At 43.9% G+C, this 13126-nt stretch overlaps 2 protein-coding genes across 2 annotated transcripts; one reads left to right on the top strand and one right to left on the bottom strand.

Annotated features, from left to right (window-relative positions):
• The first annotated feature begins 1363 nt into the window (after positions 1-1363).
• Positions 1364-6723, top strand: LOC125550695 (ER membrane protein complex subunit-like protein). Its single transcript, XM_048713762.2, has 9 exons — positions 1364-1807; positions 3384-3446; positions 3538-3633; positions 3922-3969; positions 5308-5379; positions 5661-5719; positions 5902-5992; positions 6111-6277; positions 6377-6723. Exons 1-8 carry the CDS (start codon positions 1466-1468, stop codon positions 6246-6248), a joined length of 909 nt encoding a protein of 302 aa, XP_048569719.1. The 5' UTR covers positions 1364-1465; the 3' UTR covers positions 6249-6277; positions 6377-6723.
• Positions 6724-9046: 2323 nt separating this feature from the next.
• Positions 9047-12850, bottom strand: LOC125553603 (COBRA-like protein 2). The gene is made up of 6 exons (XM_048717364.2): positions 12291-12850; positions 11120-11199; positions 10262-10721; positions 9974-10133; positions 9617-9894; positions 9047-9542 (listed from the first exon to the last, which is right to left on the bottom strand). The coding sequence occupies exons 1-6, from the start codon at positions 12370-12372 to the stop codon at positions 9220-9222; spliced, it is 1383 nt and encodes a 460-aa protein (XP_048573321.1). The 5' UTR covers positions 12373-12850; the 3' UTR covers positions 9047-9219.
• Between the last annotated feature and the right edge of the window lie 276 nt (positions 12851-13126).

Raw genomic sequence — 13126 nt, 5'->3', positions numbered from 1 at the left:
TGGTTCATCTGATCAATAAAATAACACCTGAGGAGGCATTTCCCTTTTAAAAAAAATCTTCTTCAGCTGTATCAAAAAATTATTTATGGAAGAAAACACCGTCTCTCCGCATACATCACCTCGACCGGTGTCACCAATGTCCTCCAAGTCCAACCCTCTCCTCCCGAAGCTACAAAGAAGAACCTTAGTTATACTCGCACCTCCCCTAAGAAAAGTTATCCTCACACCAAAGTGCTTACTATCCTTTCAATAAAGAACATATTAATGTTTTATAGTGTTCAATATCATTAATTTCCATGTTACTTAGTTGCATTATTGTACAATCCATATTTTTCAAACTTTTTTCTTCGAGGCGGCTATGTCTTTGAAACTTTGTAGCACATGTTTGTGACCATGATTTGTAAGTATTTTTAAATTATTTTAATAGACATAAACTTATTTTAATAATTTGAGAACCACAACAGGCCTAGGCCGGCCCAACTATCAAAATCATTCCTCCCAAAAATTTATTCGTGTTTTGGTCATAATGCCCGGCCCATGATTAGTCCAGTTCGTATCTCAGCAAAGTCCATCATATTGTATCAAAACCTTCTTCTCTGGCCGTTTCATAATTACCCCTGAGAAAAAAAGGCATCTCAAAATTAGGGATGGATTAACGCACTGTTCAGCTCGTTAAGCTCGTGCTTGTTAAGGCTAGTTAAGCTTAACAAGTAGAAAGCCCTGCTCAGCTCGGTTCATTTAACGCTCGTTAAGCTTGTGAGCGCTCGCGAGCGCTCGTTAATAGATCGCTTGTTAACAGATTATGATGTGTTACATTTATACGATGAGTGTGTAGGCATGGTTATGAAGAAAGATGATGACTACAAAAGAAAATCACACTATTTTGTTGCCTCCTATGTCGACTCGATTGAATCAATGGGTCGAGGTACTATGAAATTTTTTGTCACATAAAATGAAAAAAGATATGTTGTGTTGTTACTAACGAGTTTAACGAGCTATTCATGAAACTCATTTGGCTTAGAGCAATGCTACATCTACGTAACTGTTTTTTTATGTATTTTACGTAATAGCAAACGTGGCAAGTCAGGATTGGAGAGGGAGTGAGGAAGGAGCCCACCCTCATTAAAATCAGGAGGCAGAGATGTTTAGATTAGGTAGTTTACGTAATATCATGTAGTTCTTTACGTAAATGTAGGATTATTGTTTGGCTTAACAAGCTTAAATTGATGATTGCATCTGTTCATTAAAAAGCAAGCTATATGTTTAACGAGCCCAACTATAGAGCGAGCTACCAGTTTTTGCCCAGCCCTACTCAAAATGTTCTAAAATAAAGCTGTCAAAAAAAGAAAACTTCTTCATCAGCGGAAAAAAAAAGAGAGGAGAGAATCACCGTCTCTCCGCATACATCACCTCGGCCGGCGCTGGCACCGATCTCCTCCAGAGTCCAAGCCCTTCACCCAAAGCCATGGCCGCGCGGCGTCGCTCCCTCCTCATGCTCCCGCCCCTCCTCCTCCTCCTCTCCCACTTCCTCTCCCTCGCCGCCGCCTTCCAGTCGGACGAGCTGCTCCTCCACGACGACGACGAGTTCGAGGGCACCCGGGCCTCCTCCACCCCCTCGCTCCGGCCGCCCTCGACGCCGCCGGTAGTGTCCTCCCGCCGCCGATCCGCGGACGCGACGCAGGCGGCTGGCGCCTCCGAGTCCAACACCGTCCAGTTCACCCTCGAGCACGACCTCGGAGCCGGCCTAGGGTTCGGCCCCGCCGGGTCCTTCTCCGCCCGCCTCAAGTCCTCGGCCCACGGCTCCCAGGTTTGCTTCGCACCCTATCGGTAGCTTCGTTCCCGATTTGGTTGCCCGATCTCGTCGTCGTAGCTCTCGTTGCTTGCTGATCTGTTTTCTCTACTTCCTGATCCCGTGATCTATGGGCAGCTAGTGATTGGACCTTGCCAGGGGGTAGATTTGGTTGATTTCGTGCCCCCGTCAGTAGTTTCTAGCTGTTTGGTTTGGAGATACTGTGAATTGTGTGGTCCGAATTGTTAGGGAAGGTGAACTATAGATCGGATCTGGTTAGTTTGTTCTTCCAGATCATCTGCTATTTGTTTGACGTGTGTAGGAGGGTTCAGTTTTGTTGTTTGGTTCGTTTAGCAAAGTAGGTAGTGCTGATAAGGTTGATAAATGATTATGAGCTTTACCATTTCATTGTTGTTGCCCAACAGTGGCATGACATACTCTGTGTGGTCACAGAAATCAGTTGCCACATCCTTTGCAAGAATATGGAGTCATTCTACATTGCTTACTCGCATATTGCCACATAGAGAACAACTACGAGGTGGGGTGACAGAACTGCAAGCAACAAAGGGTGCGTATTCTCGCCTTGCGTGACGAAGCATTGGGTGTTTGATTGTTAGCACAATCAAATCTGGCTTTGCTAGGCAAAGAGATACAGTTTGGTCACAAGGGATGAGAGCAGAATTGGCATTTCCTCAAGAGCAAACGTCAGTCTATTCTTTTCAGAATAGAGCAAGTGCCAGTTAGCACATGATCTATTGGTCATTGGTTTCTCTTGGCAAAATATCCAAAGAAGGGATTTGCCTAGATAACCCATGGCCGACAGCTAGTATTCTCTTGCCTAGATATGCTAGCTTCGCAAGGGTAATATATGGAAATAATTCCTTATGTGGCCCTGTTAAAAATGTGCTTCCCTGTTTGGTATTCTTTTGACACCAGGTGTGAATTTTGTTCCTAGTGTGACATTTCCATCCGTTTTTCCAGCAGAGTGTTAAATGACACCTGAAAAGACACCCCTCATTTGTACACTAGTTATTTTTTCAGCAAAACACCTGAGCAGAACTGGAGTCACATATCAGTCGCAGTGCTGCAGCGAGGCACCTGGCGGGATTACACCATGGCCTTGTGGCGGTGCTCGGTCGAGGAGGAAAATGGTGAGGTGGACCCGGTGCTCGCCACCGCCACCTCTCGCTCCTCTGACCTGCTTTCTCCCGCGCTTCTGCGTCCTCCTTGCCGCCCTCTTCCACTCCCTCTCCCTACTGCCCCCCTCGTTGTCCGTGCCGCCTCGCGCCTCCCTGGCCACGCGTCTTGCTGAGCATGACATGCTGCTGTACCTTGCTGACTTCTGCATGCTCCCGTAGGGTGTCTAGATTAGAAGTCATAGGAAGGAATTTATTTTTGCTTCAGAATTATTCTTGGCTTTGTTTGCTTGTATTCTATGTAACTAGTTGTCTCATTGAATAATCACCCATGTCAACGCTGCCCTCAAGTAGTAAAGTTAACCATATGTTAGTTTCCTATATGTTCTTTCTTTAACTATTTATACTAAAGCGAGGAGAATTTTATCTTAATTGACTCCACTCATTTTCTGAACCAGACTCTCACTAAGCTCCGATTTACGAGGAATGAGTTGACTGAGGATGAAAAGAATGCATTTAAGGTTCTTTCTTTTCTCCATTATTTCCTGATTTCATTATTTTTCTATATACCAACTTATCTGGTGCTTCTGCATTTTAATTTTATCATTGCAGAAATTACTGGAAGAAGATAGTTTTTACACAATAAGGCTACCGTCTAATGTGTTGGATCCTACAAGAAACGATTATATTTATTCCTCAATCAAAGCGGTAAGTTGAGTAGTTGACTAACTTCATGTTGTTTCTCTCCAACCTATCATTATGGCTTGCTGGATCGTAAGATAGATTCACCAGATATTACTCCAATATTATTGTGAATGAGGTTTATTACAACAGAATCAACAACTATACTGATTTGAAATTCCCATGAAGCAATGGCCACTTTCAAGCTTATGAAAGAAGCATAAATTGCAGATATGAAATGTTTTATGTTAGGAATTATTGTGATTCTAGAGTTGTGTTTTCAGTCGCTGAACTGTGTATTTTTTCGATGTTCAGAGATGCATTCCACGTGACAGCTTGGATGAACATATTGTCATCCACATGGTAATTCTCTCGATTTCTTAACTGCTACTTGTATCTTCTCCTGTAGAGCTTACTTCATTGTGTATAATTGATACATCTTAAAAATACTGTCAGCATTTTCGTCGGTTCATAATTACATTTTCTGTATAACTAACAAAATAGGGTGGGATGCTGTTTGATTGTCGTGGACCTTTCCTATAGCCCCATCTATCTTTGCTGCCGATCCACGGAAAATGGCAGCTAGGATAGCACACCAGTGATGGTTTAGTTCAATTTTCGTTAGGAGATTGTGTTAGAGATGGGTAGGTATCCCTTCAGTATACGTATTTAGAAATATCTATTGGTGTTCCTTGAGCTCAAGGATGCTATTTATCCTTTCCTGATACTACCTCTGTACACTAATATAAGACTTTTTTGCAGTTCAATTTGAACTGCAAAAACGTCTTAAATTAGAGATTGTGTTAGAGATGGTTAAGTATTCCTTCAGTATACGTATTTAGAAATATCTATTGGTGTTCCTTGAGGTTAAGGTTCCTTTCCTGATACTGCCTATGTACACTAATCTAAGACGTTCTGCAAAAACGTCTTACATTACTGTACAGAGGGAGTACATTTTAGTTATTACAATCAGCTAGCAGTTTCTGTTCCCTTTTGGATATGAGTATATGACTGCCTATCTTTAGAAGCAGCCCCTTGTATGTTAACTTCTAGTTATAACTACCTGTTTTAGGAGCCCTTCTAGTTATAACTACCTGTTTTTAGAAGGAGCCTTAATGTAATTTTCAGCATCAATCTAAGAATTTCCTTACCTAATGAAGCCGTATGTCAGAACCTCTTTGCCACTTGTGCATGGAGGGTGAGCATGAGTTATCAAGCTACCTACCCTTTCCGATCCCGTACAAAGGCACATTTTCCTGTACAACCCCCACCTTTGCACCACCACAAATCAACCTGTAACATTGTACAGTTTAATCATGTGGCACTAGGAATGCATATTCAGTAGGGTTGGTTAACCTGAGTATTTTTTAGCTCTGAAGTAAGCAACTTTCGTCCTGGTTTTATTATGTTACATATGTTCTTCCTTGGCAGAACTCCACGTCCAAATTGGAAGTTCCCATGTTTCATATTTAGAATGACAGATGGCTTTGTTGGCTGTTGCTTATTTGCTAGAAACCATCACATGTACCTAGCACGTAGCATGAAACCTTTAATGGTATATTTTTTTATGTGATAAATCGGTAGTGCAGTAGAATAATACTGTCTTTCACAGGATGAAATGTTTGAAGGAATATTCACTTTCTATAGATGAATGTCTCTTTGGTATTTGGCTCACATTAGGCTTTGCTGTGTCATTTGCAGGACGGTGTAAATATTTTGGCTGTTAATTATGGTTCCGTTGGTGGATGCCAATATCCCCGGCCAATGGAAGTAGTAAGTTGTCTTGCTTGAAACCTTGTTTATGGAGTTGCATGTGGTAAATAATTGATAGAAATAACCTATAAGCTTTTAACTGTACCGTACCAGCAAAATGCACGCACATACTATAAACATATAAACTTCAAGAGTTATACTGCCTAGATTAAACTCCCGCAATTATGGTAAAATAACATCACAGAAGGATTCATGTTGATGTTTCACCCGTTAAGTATACCGTGTGTGTCTGCTGATGAAAGACAATGCTTCTATTTACAATGCTGAAATTCTTGTTCCAGCCATCAAAATGGACATTCAATTCATACACTATTCTGAAGACTGCTGACCAAGCACCAAGGTAAATCTCTGCTTTATCGAGGTTAAGACAAAAATAATATGCAGAGCACCAGAGAGGTGGCAGTTCACATTTATCTTAGTGACCTTTTCCAGCAACAAACCTATTGCCAAAGAACAGTCTCAAACCTATCCTATCTCGAATGACACCTGGTTCCTAGTTCTAACTAAGTTGTGCGCTTGCAGAACTCCATCATTTGTAGAGCAATTGATAGAAACTGAGAGTGGACTCGGTGAAGTGATGAAACCACCTGAGAAATCTTTCTGGGCTAAATATGTGAGTACAGTAATAAATATCACGTGTATATTTTCGATTTTTTTCGCTGGTGCCTGCATGACTTGAAATGTTGTCGTATCCTTTTCCTTGAATCTGACTGCTGCTTCCTGCTTTGCAGTGGATGTACATCATTCCTCTTGGTCTCATTGTCATGAACGCCGTCACAGCAGCAGCAAACATACCCGAGGAGCAAGCTGGAGGGCAGGGTCAAGCTCCAGCACAAAGGGCGCCAATTGCTGCTCCAAGGAGAAGATGATGGCTTCCTATATTCTTTGCATGCCATAGGTACTTTATCTGGCTATAAGCTATTTCAGCATCACAGACGTTGTTTGTCACAACCGTTCCTTCACCTATAACTTATGCCCAACATCGTTTGAGTTTCAGATTCACAAAGAATGGACAGGGGGGATGGATCTGCTTGACCTTCCCCAGAACAGGGGCAGTACTAGCGGCAACAAGACTCACTTGGTTTTTCTTTTTCTCGCATTCAGAAACCCACCTTGTTGTAGAATCACCTCAGAAAGGTCGCGTGTTCTGCTCGCATCTACACGCGTATTTTTGCCTGTTGATAGAAATTACCATCAGTCCTTAACTCGGTTCAAACTGCATGCCTTAATATTCAGAACTAGCTTAATTTACCAATATCAAACATTGTATGTTTTGCTCATAACCCTCCTGTATCAACAAATTCGTGCTGCTTGCATTGCATTGTCGACGGTTTGGTGCTTTGACTCTTGGTGCCTGAGAATATGTAAATGCTTATCTTCTTGGGCAAAAAAAAAATCATTGATGTTTACCATGCTATAGCTTATCCACTTGCAGAACTGAGCAAAAGTATCCTCATTTGTTGTGTACAAATAGATCAAACTGTGAGTGTCCGTTTTGAAAAAAATAGTGTCTATTTAGGCTGTATTAAAAAAATTCCTGTATGGAATATGTGCAGTCATGTTTTGGCTTTAAATTTTCCAATTGTAAATGTGGAGTAAAATGCTGTGGACATTCATTATGTTTTTGCAAAAAATTCACACCTTGGGTGAGAAATCGGAAGATGTCATTCGTTTGATGAGAAATAGAAAGGAATATTGAGAATTCGCGTGGCTGAAGCTGAAGATAAGCGAATGGTAAGCGAGATGGGTGAGCGCGGGCGTGTTTGTTTCACGACCCAATATTTACAACGGAATTGCTTTGCACACGACGTTTCACTTTATAATCTTTGTAATATTTGATGATCCAAAGGTCCAGCCACACGCAGCGGATGTGATGAAAGGCCGAGGGTGGATTTAATTGAAAATGAAGCGGGCAAGGTTTTTTTTCGACAAAGGATGGATTTTATCGAAAATGAAGCATCAAGGGACACAAACACAATGAGCACTTATCCGACCTCTGCATAATTAGGATGCATATGACCAACACATCTGCAAAGAGCAAAGTTATACAAGACTTTTTTTCATGAAAAAATGGGATCTATCAAGCACATTCAGGATATGCCTCTACTATAAAATCACTTAGTCATATTTGCTATGCCAAGAAAAATAAAATGAAACGATCAAAACACGGTCAATAAAATCAGCAATGAATAATGATGTTTTCTGTCACGATTCAATTTTGATTTTGTTTTTACATCGTAAAGAATATGTGTTTTAACTTGAAATTTCACATGCTAATATAACATCACACTCTTAACATATTATATTTTTTGAATGCATGTGTGTGTTTGTAAGCATCTACGATTGTACTGTGTTAAGGAAATATATTGTATTTTTTTAGATTTTTTTGAAACCTCAAACTATAATGCGGTTTCAACTGGACATAGTTTCTTGTTTCTTCTTTGAGAAACCCTGTAATTTTATTCATATCATACTCATAACAACCACAGATACACTGATTTGGATTTAAGATCTAAGAAAATATAAAGTAACTCTTATGACTAAGAATTATAATGATTTTTTTTGGAAACACCTTCTTCGTTGTATCAATCTCTGTTGGAAAAAACACTCTAAAGACTTTGATAAAGAGGCTGCAATTGGATTAGAGCAACGATGTTGTCATTCTTTCACCTACACGAACATTACCAACAATGAGTTTTGAAAGCACCTTGAGTCGTCCATCCAAAAAGATGGAAAGACTTCATGGATGAATGTATTTGGGACGGGGATAATCCTCTAGAAGTGCAGACTGTCAGATCATAATATCTTCACCGTTGTGTCGATGAAATATTTCAACTCCATAAAGAATCAAACCAACAATTTTTTTTGACACCAACATAAACTCATCAGGTCCGAATAATCGGATCTACGAGGACAGAAAACTCTCTAATTTCCTGGCATCGCTAGAAGAACGAGAGTAAATTTATTCTCACAAAATACGAAAATCACTAGGTGATGATGAAAGACATAGGACTTTTGAAGATGTGAGGCCCCCCACCTCCGAGAGCCAGGATGGCAGCCGGAGGCGAGGGGATCAAAAACTTCGTTGGGGCGGCGGCGACGGCGGTTGCAACCCTAGCGAAACCCTCGCATGTTCCCGTGACCCTGTTTTAGAGGCCAAGGTGGACAATGGCCCAGCCCGGGCCTGGCACGACACGTAGGCTGGTTAGCCCATGTGCTTTCGGCCTTTTGGACTGTTTTTGGGTCAATAACTTGATAAAAAAAGTCAGAAAAAAATCCAGAAAACAATAAACGGGCCATGTCGTGCCAGCCACAGGCCTCACACATCTGCGCCGTCGTGCCATGGGCCACACACGGCCCGCTTAGTCATGTACCAGGCCAAGCCCTTTATTGCCGAGCACGCGTGCTCATGGGCCGGCCCGGAAAAAAGGCCCGTTTGGCCAGCTATAAGGCCACTACCCGCGGATTCGGAGCCAGGCGCCAGATCCACAACACTCTGTCAGCCGAGCAGCAACACCCCGTCCACAGCTTCCCTTCTCCGGCAAGCCCAGTTGAAGACAAGCCGCATCGCCTCTTCCAAGGCTGCTTCGCCGGTGCCGCCCCCGGGCAAACATGGATTCAAACTTATTTATATCTGAGAATAAGCAACTTAAATGTGAACAAGCTTAAACTTGCAAGAACCCGAAATCTGAATGGATTCAAACTTGCAAGAAACACAAGATGTCAGTAGTGCTCAATGGCCAATGGGTCAGGACAACACACCCCCAGTCAGCTTTTGATGCAACATCCCTACCTAAACTTGCAACAAACTCAAGACGTCAGCGCTCAATGGGTCATGACTCATGACTTCCCGCAGTATTTATCCAACACTAGATGATTGTACAAGAACGCCACCGTCGCGCAAGCGACGATGGCCAGGGCCAGAAATGCCGTCTTCGTCAGTCTCGGGGAGGAGCTTGGCAGCCATGGGTACAAATCTGGCTGAGGCATGACGCAGCTCTCACCGTTGAAGTATATGCGTCTTGGGAAACCCCAGCCCTTCTCGAAAGTGAAGGTCGACGGGTCCTTCCTGAACAGAAGCTCGGATTGCACGTTGCCGTCTGGCCCAGCCACCATGAGCAGGTCATTGTAGTACTTGAGACCCCACAGCATCGCGGTATCATCTGCATCGAAACGCCGGTTAATAGCTTAGTACATGCTACACATTTTAGTTATGGAGGGATAAAGCAATACTCACTTATTACTCCATAGGGGTTCAATGCTTTGTAGTTGAAGCTGAAAATTGTCGTGACATTGTCGAAATTTGGGTGTTGAACAACCAGGTTCCACTGGGAGTAGTTCATCCGGTAGTTCCAGTTTGAAATGGTGATCTTCACCCTCCAGTAGTCCCTGTAGTTGGCCTTAACATGCCAGTGCACCTTGATTGGGCACATATGGGGTGAGCATCGCACTAGGGGGGTCGAGCTGCCCTTGCCAGGTCCATTCACCACTGAAGCCAAGTAAGGCGAATTAACCCTATCAAAGTAGCAAACACATTTAGAAATAGTTTCAGGGAGTGCAAAAAGTATCTGCCTCCTGAAGAGATAATACTTACTCAACGCAGCTCCCAGGGTTGGTTATGTTGTTCTGGCAGCCACATGAGCACTTTGGGCAGTCAACTATCGTTTCGTTGTAAAACGATGATAGTGCAACACAACAAGCAGGACCTCTTTGAGCAACAAACTGTGAATATGTGCATATCACATCCCAAGTCACTGAAAGAAGAGAACATTTTCGTTAGTCAGTGATCAACATATGCACTGTTGACCTGTGGTAAGCCCAAGAAATTTGATTCTGTCGTAATAGCAACTAAACAGAAAAGAGGAATTCGGAAACGACATACCATGCGCTTGAGTTGTTCTCCTTCCATCGAGCGAAATGAACTTAGTGGGAGGTTTTACTTTCTGGGCTGCTCCACAGGTATACCCTGGACCTGGGGCCTTGAGGGTGAAGTTTTTCGGTGCTTTCACTGTCCTATTTGTCGTTCCGGATCGGCCAACAGTGATCTGAAACGATGCCACTGCATTGACTGGATCTTGCACCCATGAGTTAAGAACTCCTCCTTTGCAACAATTTCCCACCTGCATGCCGTTAGGCGCACCAGGAAGCAAGTCAACTGTTGTTGGGTCTCTCCTGCAGCAGTGTGGTATATTGCCTTTAAATTGAGAGCAATCCCCTTGCTCTATTGTCTGTGCACCCATCATTCCCCAGATGACCTCCTTCTTTGTCCAAGCCCACCCAAGATGCCACCCAGGTGCTTGGATATGACGGTACTTCTGGTAATTGTTTATGGAAACAACAGCCTGTGAAATGCAGATTGTACAGAACATCAACAGCAGAATAATACGTGGTGGAGGTTGTATGTTTCACAATTATGTAACGGTTCTTAATGCCGCATTTAGAGTCAATAAAATTCCCTTCTCAATAAAAATGTAACAGGTCTTAATAAGAAGATAAATGTTGAAGCCAAGTGATGTGCAGCGAATCTTTTTTTTTTGCGAGTGATGTGCAGCGAATCTGTTCTGCATTGTGTCAAATGCAATTAGGAAAAAAGAAATTGCACACATTGGAACTGAAGTTTTATAGGATGCAATGTCGAACTACAAAGAAGAGTTTTACAAAAAGGAGTACTTGCGTCCGACTTCTGCATGAACTTCAATCAGAACTCTGAATTACTGTACTAGAAGTTGGGGTAACTTACAACATAGCCATCTGCAGTCCACTGAGTGATATCCCATTTGATTGTGATGTTCCCGGTTGGATCAAGAGGGTCGTAAGCTTCTGCATAGAGATAGGCAAGCATACGCAGAACCTCAAGTTAATATACATGCATTTCAATACACCCCCTTGTTCACATCAAGTTCCAGTCTAAATAAAAATAGCGAAAAAACTCTGTATGAAAAGTAGCACAATACGGATCAAGATTTACTTGCTATTAGAACAAATTACATGCAGCCAATCTTTGCTGAATGAAAATTGAGGAAGAACTCTGTAACTATCCTATAATATGCACACGCCACATTGGTCTTTGCATGATATAAAAAACATTTCTCTTTTACAGAATTAAATTTCGACAACCATGTAATTATCCACATTTCCTGTGACTGAAAAATGGGGAGAAGTAGCTCACAGTTATTTAATTAAGATTGAAATTTCCCGACAGCCATGTAACTGCGGTGGTGACAATAGCTCGAGATTCTGGTTCCCTAGATGATTTTTCCTCTTATTTGTATATATTGTGCTAGCCGGGTGTCGAGGTAGAGATCTCCCGGCTCAAGCAGCTGCATGCAACTCAATACTTTAACAAATTCTTTAAACACTAGGAATCGGTATTGACTAGTGATTAAAGGCTACCGACCGTGGTTACAGGAACTAATTAATTTATACTCTCTGCATGCCTAATAAAGCAGGATACGAATGATCCGGACCCTTTGATTAGATGGCAATCGAACAGTATGCAGGGCCCCTTTTCCCCGAGTATTTTCTTGACCGACCACTACGCAAGATTCTACTAGGGCCACATCCTCTGCGTATGATATGGCTGAAAAATGGGAACAAATCCAACTGCGGCGGTGAATGGTACTCTAAGTGGCAACAGCTCGAGATTCTGGTTCCCCGCATGATTTTTTCCCCTCGTATGAATCGGGAATACACGGAGATTTATGTATCGAATCGTTGCAGATGGCCGCAAAATCTGCGAACTTATCAAGATCGAGGACGGATTTGTAGAAAAAAGAGAAGGGGGAAAGGAGTCTGGCAAGAAAACCCTCGATGAAACAGTAGTAACAAGAAACAAATTCTGAGAAGAGTGAACAAGGCAATGTAGAGCTGTTTGGAAAGGGCCAAGACAGCCGGGCAGGCGACGGACTGACCTGTCAGAGGCGCCGCTCCGACGAGCAGGAGCAGCGCAAGCGCGGCGGCGGCACAGAGGCGCAGGAGCGACGTCGCCGCCATGGCTGGCCGAGGCGAGGAACAGAGGGAGCTCGCTCGCTCCCTAGTGCGCGCTAGCTAGCTAGGCGATGCAATGCCAGTGCCAGCTGCCGCTGCCAATCCTGGTGGTAGCAGCAGCAGTGCTCATTTATTTTCGCCGGCCTTTTCCTCGGCGGGCGCGATTAATAGCCCCGCCCCGGTGCGGCATTCCATTTTTGTTGGGTGCGGGGAGAAAGAGGCGCGCCGAGCGCGACGCATGGGAGGGCGAGCGCGTCTCTGTCTCGGAGGAGCAGCGCGCGGGGCCCGACGCTGCAGCAGCGCACAAACCAGCTGACGAGCGAGCTCCCTTTCCCTCGTCGGCCTTTTCCCCCCGCTGCGCGGCGAGAGAGAGAGAGGGTCAGAGGTCAGAGCGACCGTTTCTTTCGGTTGGTTGGGCCGGCCAAGCCAGCCGCGGGGAGGGGACCAGGCGGAGGGACGAAAGTTTGAGCGATTGGCGTGGGAAACGGCGGTGGCGTGGGGGGAGGGAGCACAGCTTTGTTTGCTTTGGCCCTGGGTCTGGGGGCACGTGACGGGGAAAAAGAAAGAAAGGGGGGATACGGGGGCGGGCGGGACGCATGCAGCGGCGCTGGCTGGGCTGACCATGGACCGAGACACGGAAAGCATGTCGTGAATCGTTGTTAATCTTCATCTTGGTATAAATCTTATTCCCCCGTGTGGCTCGACACGGATGGGTGGTGTCGGGCTCCGTACGCACGCCGGCTCGGGTATCAGACGTCCC

Source organism: Triticum urartu, chromosome 4A (genome assembly GCF_056163025.1).
Source record: "Triticum urartu cultivar PI428250 chromosome 4A, HENAU_Tu73, whole genome shotgun sequence".
NCBI classification, from domain to species: domain Eukaryota; kingdom Viridiplantae; phylum Streptophyta; class Magnoliopsida; order Poales; family Poaceae; genus Triticum; species Triticum urartu.
The sequence above is the reverse complement of the archived record's forward strand: the minus strand, read 5'-3'. Positions and strand labels throughout refer to the sequence as shown.

What these genes read in the sequence shown, in the direction of transcription:
- LOC125550695 (XM_048713762.2), top strand. Translation starts at nt 1,466, where the DNA reads ATGGCCGCGCGGCGTCGCTCCCTCCTCATGCTCCCGCCCCTCCTCCTC. An exon ending in TTTATTCCTCAATCAAAGCG is followed by an intron (nt 3,634 to 3,921) that starts GTAAGTTGAGTA and finishes TTCGATGTTCAG; the next exon opens with AGATGCATTCCACGTGACAG. An exon ending in ATCCCCGGCCAATGGAAGTA is followed by an intron (nt 5,380 to 5,660) that starts GTAAGTTGTCTT and finishes TTCTTGTTCCAG; the next exon opens with CCATCAAAATGGACATTCAA.
- LOC125553603 (XM_048717364.2), bottom strand. Translation starts at nt 12,372, where the DNA reads ATGGCGGCGACGTCGCTCCTGCGCCTCTGTGCCGCCGCCGCGCTTGCG. An exon ending in GAGAACAACTCAAGCGCATG is followed by an intron (nt 10,134 to 10,261) that starts GTATGTCGTTTC and finishes CTCTTCTTTCAG; the next exon opens with TGACTTGGGATGTGATATGC. An exon ending in AACCCTGGGAGCTGCGTTGA is followed by an intron (nt 9,895 to 9,973) that starts GTAAGTATTATC and finishes CTACTTTGATAG; the next exon opens with GGTTAATTCGCCTTACTTGG.